This window comes from Hakea prostrata, chromosome 1, assembly GCF_041222555.1.
Source record: "Hakea prostrata isolate BN-2017 chromosome 1, UWA_Hpros_2, whole genome shotgun sequence".
NCBI lineage: Eukaryota > Viridiplantae > Streptophyta > Magnoliopsida > Proteales > Proteaceae > Hakea > Hakea prostrata.
Genome location: NC_142600.1, coordinates 22,253,669 through 22,267,101, shown reverse-complemented (window position 1 = coordinate 22,267,101; position 13,433 = coordinate 22,253,669). Strand labels below are relative to the sequence as shown.

At 33.3% G+C, this 13,433-nt stretch overlaps 1 protein-coding gene across 1 annotated transcript; it reads left to right on the top strand.

Moving 5' to 3' along the window:
* Window positions 1-8,070: 8,070 nt before the first annotated feature.
* Window positions 8,071-10,021, top strand: LOC149028277 (transcription factor MYB4-like). Its single transcript, XM_089148068.1, has 3 exons — window positions 8,071-8,337; window positions 8,552-8,681; window positions 9,096-10,021. The coding sequence occupies exons 1-3, from the start codon at window positions 8,205-8,207 to the stop codon at window positions 9,607-9,609; spliced, it is 777 nt and encodes a 258-aa protein (XP_089004194.1). The 5' UTR covers window positions 8,071-8,204; the 3' UTR covers window positions 9,610-10,021.
* The last annotated feature ends 3,412 nt before the right edge of the window (window positions 10,022-13,433 follow it).

The window sequence follows — 13,433 nt, the reverse complement described above, 5'->3', positions numbered from 1 at the left end:
GTTAATTGTGAGTAACTTGCAATTTTACAAAAAGTATAAAGTGAACGCAGTGCAATTTAACTCACTCAGTTAAGAATTATAGGCCTACTTAAGTGGGTGCCTTGCAAAAATTCTTTGTTTTTTTCTTTTTCAAACAAGAAATCCTATGTAGTGGTAGGCACCTTGATTTGGAGGTGGCCAGCTTGATTTTATGGTCCATTTTCTCTTCATCGTTGCAGAGCCTTCTCTCCCCTGCTCTTTGAATTTACTTTTACTTCTTCCATGGAACATTTCCTTACAAAAAAAAAAAAAAATAAGTAATTAAAGATATCAATGCTAAATAAAATTTAGTAATAATAACTGCAAAATGGTTAAATTGAAGGTTTAGAGATTATTAGTTGGGAATAACAACAACAAACTTTTTCAAAATCAACTCTACGCTCCATATTTGCCATGGCAGTTTACTTGGCTCTTAAGTCCTTAGGCATTTTTAATATCACTATCTATCAACTTTAGCAGTGGCGGACCCCCAGGGACTTACTAAGGGGCCATGGCCCCCAGATTTTTTAAAATTTTAATTAATTCCTTTAAATTTTGGATTTTTTATATTAATTTTCTTAATTTTCTCATTTTTTTTCTTTTCACATGTGAAATGTCACTATTTACCCCCCTCCCAAATTTTGAGAATAACTTTTAAATATAAAATAATGGGTATAAAAGTCATCTTTAGTTAAAAACTAACTCCTCAATTTTTATTATTCTCCCCACTTCTCTCTCACATCTTTTCTTCCTATTTATTCTTTCTATAAACGTGGATTAAAGGAAATTTTTGAAAAAAAAAAATCTTATTAGATATTCAAAATGTCATTTATAATTAGAAACTAAATCCTCAATTCCTATATTCTCTCATATCTCCTCTCTCTCCTCTCTCCTCTTTTTTTTTTTCTTTTTCTATTTATTATCTTATGTTTCTTTCTTCCCTATTTATATGCGTGAGTTAAAGAAAATTTGGGGAAAAAATCTTCCCCACAATTATGTATTCTTCTTATTTATCAATTTATTTATTGTTTTTTTTTTTTTATATTTGATTTTATATTATTTGTTTCTTTATTTTGTCTACAATTTTTGCGTTTATATTATAAATAAAATATCTATAGTTAATAAGGTAACTAAGTACCATTGGTTGCATTTCTTACCTTAAAAAAATTTGATTTGCATTTGACATTTTAGGGTTGAAGCTATGTGTATTTTTTTTTTGTACTGATGCTTTAATTTATTGATATCTTGTTGAAAAGAACTGTCATTATCAATAATTTACCTATTTTTATCAAATATGTGTGGGTCCCACAAAATATATGTGAGTTTATTCCTTAATATAATAAAATAATTCATACGTGGGACCCTCAATGGGTCTTAAGGATCCATACAATATGTATAGCGAAAAACCATTGGTGCTTTCCCAATCTGGACTTCCATTCTTCGACTCCCCATATTGAATCCTGGTTCCGCCCTTGAACTTTAGCACTATAATGATTTGTTTTTTTTAAATTGAAAGGTCATTTGAATTAATATAGTGAAAGAAAAAGAAATAAATTAAAATAATTACACCAATTCAAAAAATCACATTTTTTTTTGAGGGGAAAGGAGCTTTTTATTGAAGAAGAAGAAGAAAAAAAATTACGTTGATATCGTCCTTAGCAAGGGAGGACAACATTGACGGAATAACAACTACAGAGAAGAGTATTTCCTAAGAAAAATATATATCTAGCTAATAAATCATCACATCTATTAATCTCTCGAACATGATTGACAAAATCACACCAGTTCAGAAAATCAGTATTACTCATCTTGCAAAAGCAGTTGCACCCATAAATTTTTTTTAAAAAATATTATATATATATACTATCATATCATACTACTATTATAAAAGTATGAACTCAATGGACACAACTATATTTCATTTTCCACAAATACCCTTTTGTATTTAATCAGTTAAATAAGTGAATTAGTAATAAATGATGCAAGTTAGATAAATAAATTAGTAATAAATGATGTTTAAAGTTGTAAATTTAAATTATTAAATTAATTTTAATTCTCAATTTCTCCTTTTTCCAATAAATCATTCATTGCTTGATTGGTACGTTAATGGATTCTCAGAAAAATGAGATCCAAAATTAATTAGACACGTTATACCAAGTAATAAAATTTAATTAATTAAGAAAATGTTTCTTAAGTTTACATAGGAAGAGGAAACCCATAATTGTTGGTTAATTAATTGAAACCCACAATTGTTGGCAACGAGTAAGAAAAAACATTTTGACCAGAAAAAAAAAAAAAAGAAAGACAATGAAAGACAATAGTTCCATCACCTTCTCCAGCCACTTTTTAGCTTCTCATAGCTTCCTCCTTAAGTTAGAGGTCTGGAAATTGGTGGAAATATTTTGTTTTAAGACAGCTGTAATTGCAGAATTTTCCAACCTAGGATTTGTCGTTTGTGTGTTATTTTGGAGTTTATAGGGTTACATATGTCGTGGTTCAAGAGTTCAATTAGGTTAGATTTAATTCTGATTTTGTTGTTCTGTGATTTCATACTTAATCCTAAGAGGTTTCGAAAATTGTATTTCAATTGGTTGGATATACGAAGATGACATTATTTCTAAAGATATGCTTATTCTTTAATTTATGAGTAATTTTCATCTGGACTCCCTGAGGTTTGGTCCATGTCATTTTTAGTCCAAATAAATGAAAATTTTGCATCTGCCTCCCTTGAGATATCCAATAAAATCAATTAAAGACAAAATATGATTTTTATGACTAAAATACCCTTAACTATAACTTCAGAATTAAATAAAATGGTGAAAATAAAAAGAGTGGGATATTTACTCCATTAAACACGAAACCTAGAAATCCTCAACTATGGCCGCTTCGAATCCTTTACTTCCACCGCTCTAAAACTCCAACAGCATCCTGAATTATGTAGCTCTAGTCTTCTATGCTTTCATTCAAACAGAGACATGAATCATTTCAAGTTAAAAGGGACATTCTTCTTTCCCGTCAAAATAACAGACCAGAAGGCCTACCGTCATGAAGCAAACCTCACAATAGTACCTTCTGCACCTTCTTCTTCACTCAGGACTCCAACCTGATAGTTGAAGTCGGTTTTGACACAACCAGGACAAACGCAATTTATAGAGATTCTAGGAAACTTTTTGGAAAAAATCCTTGTGTAATCATTCAATGCTGCCTTGGAGACTATATAAGCAGCCATGTGAGTAGGTCAATCTTTTGTTTCTGCAACTTCACACTCCTTGAAATTCTAAGACCCTCATCACTGAGCACCTTCTTAATCCTTTCACCAGAAAATTTATGGGAAAAAAAGAAAAAATCCCAATTTACAGAATTCAATCGTCTCTTCCCTAAACAGAGACCTTTGTTCATAGTTCATACCTTCAGCATTTCATGGAGGAAGGAACATTGACAATTCTAGCAGAATTAGAAAGCTAGAGGAGGGGAATTAGTAATTCACTTACTCCTTTATTGTCGTAAGTAGTTCGTTTTCACACATTCTTCCGTCAATTTGTAAGTTTCTGTCAAAATTTTATTCCATCTCAAACCTTTCTCATCTCTAGCTGTTAGCACCACTGCAACTTTATTAGAAACTAACTACTGGCAAATCCCAAGTCCAAATCCCCTATTCCCTCCTATAACCACTGCAACCCTGTAACGGAATGGTGATCAACGTTACTAGTAATAGGATTTTTTTCAAGGATCCCTTCAGATTATTGAAAAATTGAACCATGGAAGAAGAGAGAAAATCCCTCATCGGAAAGAAGAATGTCCCTTCTAACTGGAAATGACTCATGTCTCTACTTGAATGAAAGCATAGAAGGCTAGAGCTACACTGTTCATGATGTTGTTGGAGTTTTAGAGCCGGAGGGAGTAAAGGAATCGAAGCGGCCATTGCAGGATTTGGAGGTAGGTTTCGTGTTTAATGGAGTAAATACCCCACTATTTTTATTTTCACCGTTTGATTTAATTGTGAAGTTATAATGCAAATCCTACGGTAGAATAGATGTAAGGGTATTTTGGTCATAAAAATCATAATTTGTCCTTAATTGATCTTATTGGATACCTCAGAGGAGGCAGATGCAAAGTTTCCATTTATTTGGACTAAAAATGACATTGACCAAACCTCAGGGGGTCCAGATGAAAATTACCTTTAATTTATTTTTTCTTGATGCATAAATACTTGTTCTCTCTTGTCAACCTTAGTGGGTTAACTAACTCATTCTAATGTACATTATATTCGGTATTTTAATTTGCACAACTAGCATAGAACGAAGGACTTAGAAACTAGGACATCATCAAGTCATAGAAAATTTTCTATAACAATACTAGTAAAAGAAATTACAAAAAGATCTTATGCAACTGTGGTTGGAATCCACCAATTATTAGTTAGGAAACGAAATTTCAAAATGTTTATCTCCAATGATCTTGTGAAAGTGCAGTATAGAAAGCCATACTTCATATTCCCATCGGAAACGTGGAAACCTTTTTATTACCTACAGAAGATCCAACTTCAATTAAACGGCCAAAACATGGTTCACGTGAGTTTATGAATACCATTAATTTACCATTGCCAATGATATCCATTGGTTCCAAGGATATTTGTATCCAACTTCAAATATGAAATAGCCAAAACACAATCAACTTGAGTTTACGAATACCATTAATTTACTATTGCCAAGGATACCGATTGGTTCCAAGGAAATTCGTGGATGAATAGTCGTGGGCTTGATCCGGAAGGCCCAGTTTGTCATGGGCCCTATTCTGGAATGCCCACTACTGGGTGAATACGTGGAGATGCCATTTGAGTGGCACTCTCCTGTAGGGAGGTCAGCTGAAGGTACCTTGCTTTGGAGAGAGTTGAGCTGAAAGGTACCCTCACAGCCTTACCCTTTCACCCACAGCCTTTGGAGCTCTATATAAACTCCATTTCGTGCTCATTCTTGACACACAGAATTCCTCCTCCTCTTTCTCTCTCTCTCTCTCCCTGTTATTTTGTTAAGCAGTGAACATAACCTGATTATACATTGAGTAAACCTTTCTGGGGTGCAACCTTAAAGGTTTGGGCTGACTGATCTTGGGGTGAAGACACTTTTAGAACCCGTATTGCACAATTCGGGGTGTCTAAATACCTTAAAGAAAGTACTTCATGTACGTTTCAGCTCTAAAGAAGTACTGTGATTACAACAACAGTTCTGGTGTGCGTGCAGATTAGGCCTGTAAACGGACCGGATTCGGCTCGGATACACCAGTATCCGAATCCGAATCCGATTAGCAAATCCGCTATCCGAATCCGAATCCGAATCCGGCAAAAATTTAGAGAAGGCATCCGAATCCGAATCTTTATCGGATATCCGATAATAATCCGATCCGATAAAATATCCGATTATTGATTGATAATTGTCACTTTTTTACATTTTTTTATTAAAAATTTATAATTCCAATTACCGAATACCGCTATCCGAATCCAATTACCGGTATCCGAATCCGATTATCATCTATTTTTAAAGAAAAAATGTTAAATACTTTACTCTATCCGGATAAAAATTTATCCGGATATTATCCGATCCGATAAGCAATTATCCGAATCCGAATCCGGTTGCTTAGCGGACGGATACGGATATTTTCCGGTAAGAAAATTTTCGGATACGGATACCTTTAAACGAATACGAATGCGAATTCGGAGGCGGATTTCGGTTATCCATTTACAGGTCTAGTGCAGATCCCTCAGACGTCAACAACAGACTTTTATTTTGTTTGAAATATTTGCAATTAAGCAAGCTCAAACAAACACAATGTGGACGGTATTAATTTGGATCAAACTCCATATATTTTTCTTCCTTTAAAAATAATTAATCTACTACTCACCTATAGTTCAATCGTAAGAAATGATTCAGGGAACGTATCACACGTGTATATCTTTACTAGTATATATATAGTATTAAACTGTATATATGATTGAGATGAAATCGTGCATAAATGGCAATCAGACAACCTTAATCGAACCAATTTTCTCCCCATGATCCATTTTCTGGAACTCAGTACTCTACGGTACTTAGTGGAAAAAGACTGAATTTTTCTATATAAAATATTTGAATTCTACACGCTGGTCCAAAATCCGCTGTCGGTGGATTAGGAATTACGCGTAGATCTTCATCTTTCTTTGTTTCATCTGTTCATAAAGGTTTTCCACTAACTTTAGTTGCAGATTTTCAAAGGGCAGGACAGCTACCCCCGCCCAGAGAAAAAGGCTAATTATAATTATCAAGATCAGGGGTCGAGTCAAAATGATGCTTATTGATTTATGACTTTGCTGTGAAGCCTCCAATCCAAGTGGTTGCAGCCAACTCTTGATATTGTCTGGTGTGATCAAATCATTTTAATATGTATGCAGGCAAGTCAAATTAGCATGAGATCGATTAAACTTCAAATTAGTGATCACTTTGGATAATGGAGGGCTTAAATAGGACATGAGAAGTTTCTGGTAATTAAATATGAATTAGGATGCCTAATCAACAAGATTATGGAATAAAAATCATATAATTGCATTATCAGCTTCAGCAATTCAAAGTCACCCAGAAGATAAAATCATCCATCTAAAACTTCTAAGTTAAAATTTTGAGAAGAAGAAGAAGAATAATGAGTTTTTTATTGATGAAGTTTTAACTTTTTATACCTTCCAACTTAATTCAATTAGGATGCCAGAAGAGGAATTCATCTATCTAGAACTTATATTAATCTTCTTCGCGATGGTGATGGGTAGAGGATTAGACTAATTAAACAATAGAAAACTCTAATGTGGTTCAATAATAAACCTTAGCTAATACAACATACAAATGTCAAAAAATGAAGAATTTTGATACATTCTCTCCACTGTTGTCTTAAAGTAATTGATTGAAAGGATCCTAAACCTACGTTTAAATATCTATTAATTTGCCCAAAATACAAGGGAAGAAGAAGTTAATTAGTATTGATGATGAAGAGGGAACCCACTTAACAGAACTTGAAGCTGTCTTAATCTAATAATTGAGAGCTTATCGTTTACATCATTAAGTGTAGTACAAGATAGAGATCTCTTAATTATAAATCTCCCAATTGACATTTCTTGAGAGGCTTAATTCCAATACAATGGCCTCTAAAACTGTTGAAGTGCCCATCAGTGAGTGGAGAAAGGGGGTTATGAAAGAAAAAAAAAAACTTTAAGCTTTGTTTACAGTTTATGTCAATGAAGTGAACAATGCATGAGATGGCCAAATCATGATTGATATTAAAATAAATGACCAAAACAGAAGCCTCTTTCTTTGACATTCTCACAGCATCACCCCCACGCTTTCAAGAAGAGAAATTCAACTAGGTTGGAGTAAGAAGAGAAATTCAACAAGGATGGAGTGTGAACACACAGAGATGCCCTTCTCCCTTTTCCACCCAGCTTCTTCCTTCCTTTTTGATTATTGAGTAAAAGTTAAAATTCAAAAATATTTTCAAATAATATGACAAAAGAAGAAAAAAGAAAAGAAAAAGACAAGCTAGTTCATTGACCATTGTGTACCTCTATGTCTGAGTTGAGGAGTAGAGATTCACTGGCATTTCCCAAATTATCCATTATTATATTTTAATCTGGGTCAATCAGTCAATCACACGTTTTCTTTTTCTCTGTCCCAGTTTGTCGCTACACTATACAATTCATAGCTCTGCTTGAAGGACCACAAAGATGGAAGCAGATGATGATCTTCGGGCTTCAGGTCTTCTATACGATATGACAAAATAGCCAGCAAGATTGGGTCCCTTCCACCTCCGTGTGTTTTTAATAATTCTAAAGTTTAAACTAGGTTAGTGATTACTGACCACACTAATTAAATATAAGGATTTCTTAAACAAATATATAGAGAGATTGCTTATTTTCCTTGTGGACTTTGCTTGCTTTTGAAATCTGTAGTTACCTTTATTTATTTTCAGCACGTTTGAATTTGGTACCTCACGGGAAGGATAAATAGATGGCCATGGACACAAAAAGATCTTGGGGTTTTGGATCTTCAGTCTTGGGTTTCTAGTACAGAAGAGAAAAATTAAAGAGACTGGGAGAACTAGCTAGGAATAAGCTAGCAGAGCTAACAAGGAAGCTGCAGGTTATCTCATAACTCAATACTTTGAGAGGAAAGATGGTGAGAGCTCCATGTTGTGAGAAGATGGGATTAAAGAAGGGTCCATGGACTCCAGAAGAAGACCAGATTTTGATCTCTTATATTCAGAACTACGGCCATGGCAACTGGAGAGCACTTCCCAAACAAGCTGGTAATTGCCGATTAAACCTTATGTGTTTTTTGGTATATTTCTCCAGTAAAGCAGGTCGTTTCATATATAGGATTCTTGGGTTCCACAGCCACACCCATAGATGCACAGATGCATTTAAATATATCTTTATTTCTTTATTTCTTATTCCTTTTCTGGAACTGATCAATTCTGGTTTTCAGATTTATAGTTTTTAATTGCTCTCCTTGATCTTCAGGGCTGTTAAGGTGTGGAAAGAGTTGCAGACTCCGATGGACGAATTACCTGAGACCAGACATTAAGAGAGGCAACTTCACCAAAGAAGAAGAAGACACCATCATCAAACTGCATGAAATGCTGGGCAACAGGTGTGTGTGCTCATTGATTATGGCTTCTCATGCCAACCTCTCTTCTTCTTTTTCAATTTTTTTGTTTCCTTTTTGTATTAGAAGTTAGAACTGATCATGATCCTTAGAAGGGTATCCTGGTCAATTCATGGGCACTAGGTAATAGAGTAATAGTGGGAAGAGAGCCATTATTTCTAAAATCCCTTTCATCGCCCACACGTATTGACCAAAGACCCAAAAGGAATCAAATTTAAAAACTCTTTGCAAGTGGATTTTAGCTCTTACAATTATTCTTTAAAATGAAGAAAAGGTGCTAGCTAGATCCGATAAACCCACATGAAGAGCTCACACATGCATGCTTTCCTGTTACATTCTGCAACTCTTTGCAATGCTATCAAACAAAAACTTATACATCTATATCTTCTTGATCTCCAGATGGTCTACAATTGCTGCCAGATTACCCGGAAGAACAGACAATGAAATAAAAAATGTATGGCATACCCACCTCAAGAAGAAGCTGATCAAACAAAAACATCCCATCACCAGCTCTGACACCAAAATCAAACAGACTTTTCCTGATCCAGAACCACCCGTGAGCTATCAAATCCATCTGAAGATGAGATTGGAGAAACAAGGAACCCATATCCCTGTGTCCCCTCAACAGTCTTCCAGTGACTTCTCTTCCTCCACAGTAACAGATTCATCCACTGCAGTTAAAACCAGGGATAATAACCTCAACATCGATTCTTCAACAAAGTTCTCTGAATTGGATGATAGCTTCTGGTCTGAGACGTTATCATCATCTAAAACTTCAGGTGACCCGGAACTTCAGTTTCAGTTTTCTCCAGTGTCTTTGTCTGAATTGAATAATAACAAAGACATCGATTTTTGGTACGATCTCTTCACCAAGGCAGGAGATTCAATGTCGGTAGACTTGCCGGAGTTCTGAAGGCAAATTTTTTCCTGTTTTTATCAAGTTATCGTGGGAGATCTAGCTAGTTAGAGCACTGACTTGGAAGCATGAAGATGTGAAATTTCTATGTTGTAGAGATTGATTGCATGCATTGTTGGCTAAGAACAGATAAACTAGATACATGTAATACTACTAACTAACATTTAAAGGACTTCCTTTGCTAATTCTTCCATCTGCAAATATTATTGGCAGGTGTTTGCTGCAGAAAATCCTTTTAATTTCTATTTTCCCAATCTCCATCATCAAAGAGTACTAATTAGATGATTCAGGTTATTTAATTAACCATCTTACATATATTATCCATTAATGTAATTATTTTTAGTGAGTTTCTAAGATCTACGTTTGTATTTGATAATTGATAACAATGTTATCCAACTTTTTTTTGGGAACCGGATGTTATACATTTTTATCTTTTCGCTTTTTAATTTGTGGGGTAAGTGTAAAATTAATGCACTGCACTGCAAATACTCTGCTTTTATAAATGTTTTCTGGCCACCCTTATGCCCCTAGAGAGCTCCAATTAACTGATTCATTACTAAACATACGATTTAAAATTGAAAAACAAAGAGTTAATATTAAAATTTTGTTTTTCTTGGAGCCGGTAGCTTCGAATCTTCAAATTAGGGGATTGGAATTATAACATATACCATCAGAGAGTGGAACATATGACATCTTCACTAAGAGATGTTAATTATTACCAACTGAGCAACCCTTTTGATGGAGAATAATGAAAGTATCTCTTTTAGACATTAATCACATAAAATAAAGCATAAACTTAATGATTTAATTTTGAGAAAATTACATTAACTATTTTTAAATTTCCTTTTACAAAATTAGCCATTTAACATTTTAATTAACAAGACTAATTAAAATAAAATTTAGGTTTACAAAAATTTACCAAAAAGTGACTTTTTTCATTTGGACATTTTTTAACCTTAAAATTAACCACACCATCATATTAGACTAACTATGAAAACAACTTAAAAAAAAAAGGCATTCAGATTTCTTGGGTTGGTTTGAGGTTGCCGGAAGAAGAAAATAATAGTTACCGGAAGTGATGGTTTCCTAATGGCTAATGTGATGATATGATTATCGTCAAAATAAAAATGTCCACAAGAGATAAAAGTTACTTCTTTGTTTAGTTTTGTAAATCTAAAATGGATTTTAGCTACTTTTGTTAATTGACACATGAAGTGACTAATTTTATAAACGCAAACCTACAAATGCTTACTTATCTAATTTTTCCTCTAATTTCCATCCAAAAGGGAAAAAACATCATATGCTCAATGTCCTCGATGGTCTCACTTTAGTTGCCGACATAAATAAAACTGATCCCTAAAAGTGAGTTGCATTAACAAAAATTTCATTCTGTCATGTTTCTTCAGAACATTTTTGCCTTATTTTATTTTATTAAAAGTTGTGATTTTCATACACAGATATGATTATTATAACTTTATTTATATTATACTTTTAGAAAAAATAACATTTTTTTGGAGAATAAATATCGTAACATGAAATCAGAATAGTATGTGAAAAGAGGTAAAAATATTTAATTTCTAGTATGCAAGGTGTTTGTTGTTATGCCTCCATACCTGTATCTATTGTGTTGCAATCATGATGGTAAGAGGTGAAATCAAACTTGCACAAATATAAATTTATCAACGGTAGACCTTGGAGTGATAAAATAAATTTTATATTTGTCAACTCTGTAAGAGTTCAAACAAAATTGAAATCATTATTGATGACTTATATATGATGGTTCTCATTACTCTGGTAAATGTCTGCCACAGTGTGAAAACTTTTCTTACATATATTATGTCCGATCAATTCAAGGTCAATGTTAGTATTTTCAATTCAATGCTATGATTAGTATATCCTAGACTTTCTTTGTGTATTGCTAACACAATTCTTGAATTGAATCTTTATTTGAGAAGAGGGAATGAGTGAAGAAGATTTTGGAATTGACCTTAAATGATTTAGTTGATGGTCACTTGTTTTCATGTGAAGAAATTTACTATAATGATCCACAAAATTCTAAATTGATGTCTTGATTTCTTTTGAATTCTTGGTAGGATTCAAATACCATACTAATCAATATGGTTGAATGTCACTGCTATTGCCTTCGTATTGTATTCTGTGTCACGTTTCTATTCTTTCTAATTGTGAGTGCATAATCTACTCATTCCTTTTGTCAACTTAAAAATACTTTTCGTCAATTCCTCTACAGTGTCATTTTTGATAGATGCTTCATTTGTTTTGGGCATTGGGATGTTATCATATGTATGTTTTAAATCCTAAATTACTTACCTAAATGGACTATAACTGAATGTTGAACCTAATTTTACTGGAACCAAACTAGGTTTATTTGGTTTCTAAATCAAGCTTTCACAATCAAATGAAAAAAGAAAAATACATAGGAGACAACATAGGAACAATGGAAAAGAAATAGCTTGAAAGAACAATAAACAAAACATAGGAACCCCATCTGAAATTGACAAGTAGATTGGAATTAGTTTTACTTTTATTACAAAAATTTTCTAGTTTGATTTTTATAAACTATTTTACTGATAATAAAAAATTAATTGAATAGAAATTCAGAAATAGATGAGAAATTAAAAAATAATAATAAAAAATGAAAATCAACATCATGAAAAGGGTGCAGATGTGTGGTTCATAAAAGGGGACTAGATATGAAGTAATCAAAACCCCAAATAAACTCTTTAAAAATAAAATAATCAACAATATCATGAAAAGGATACAAGATGTGTGGTTCATAAAGGGACTAGACATAGAGTAATCAAAACCCTAGAAAAACTCTTAAAAATTCTCTAGTCCTATAATGAGGCTGGCTTGTAAGGCATGGAAAGCATTTCAAAAGGAACAAATCAAGATTTTGAATTTTGGATTTTGGATTTTGTAAATGAGCTTCACATGCCAATATATTGAAAGGCCATTTTCTATAGTTTATGAAAGTTATTTGGTCCATGAAAAACTTATGGCTCATCTAGTGGTGATTCCTGCTGGGAAATGTGTATGAATTATATATTTTTACTTACTTATTATTGATCTTGGGGTTCTCTCTCTTTCTCTCCCTACATGTTTAAAATGTTGCTGATCATATTAAATTTGTGTGGCATAAATTGGTCGGAAAGTATAAAGTTGTCACCGCCCAGTCTTTAGTACTCAATTCAGTTGATGTGGATTGAATTAAATCTGTCTGCACCTTTGGTGGTGTAAAGTGACCATTTTTCCTTGTTACAGTCCAACAATTAAGATTGGTTCCACTACAAACATATATATCCATGTCGACAGAAGCAAATTATATGTGTTGATCTTAGCTCCTTGAAAGCCATTATTGTCAACACTGTCTCTATCCAAGTGGAAAGAAGGATGGAAATGAAAAGATTCACTGTATAGCATGTTTCATATGACCAAGGAAATAAGGTCCCATCTGCTGAATTGGCAATCAAACTGATTATCTGATTTGTTGAATTTGCCAGCCAAAGGAAATTAATATGGTTGCTATATAAAGAAATGTTAAAAGGAAGAAAAAGGGGCTCGACTTCAGTGTTGTCGAGATCATCCGTCTTTTAAAAGTGTAAAAATACAATTTTTTGAAAATTGATGGTCTAGATCTCGACTGTTCACTATAGGTGCTGCGCATTAACCCAATCAATTTTCAAGGAAAAGAAGACCTGCTACGAGTTGTCTAGTTGTGTCTGGCCTTATGGAATGAATGACATTTCTGGGTTGGGTAAATTCATGTATTTCTTTAATTGATTTTGATATTTAAAGCTCAC

Bases quoted from the DNA above. Each gene is read 5' to 3' on its own strand.
- LOC149028277 (XM_089148068.1), top strand. From the start codon at position 8,205: ATGGTGAGAGCTCCATGTTGTGAGAAGATGGGATTAAAGAAGGGTCCA. The intron at 8,338-8,551 runs GTAATTGCCGAT...CTTGATCTTCAG, and splicing joins AGCACTTCCCAAACAAGCTG to GGCTGTTAAGGTGTGGAAAG. The intron at 8,682-9,095 runs GTGTGTGTGCTC...CTTGATCTCCAG, and splicing joins CATGAAATGCTGGGCAACAG to ATGGTCTACAATTGCTGCCA.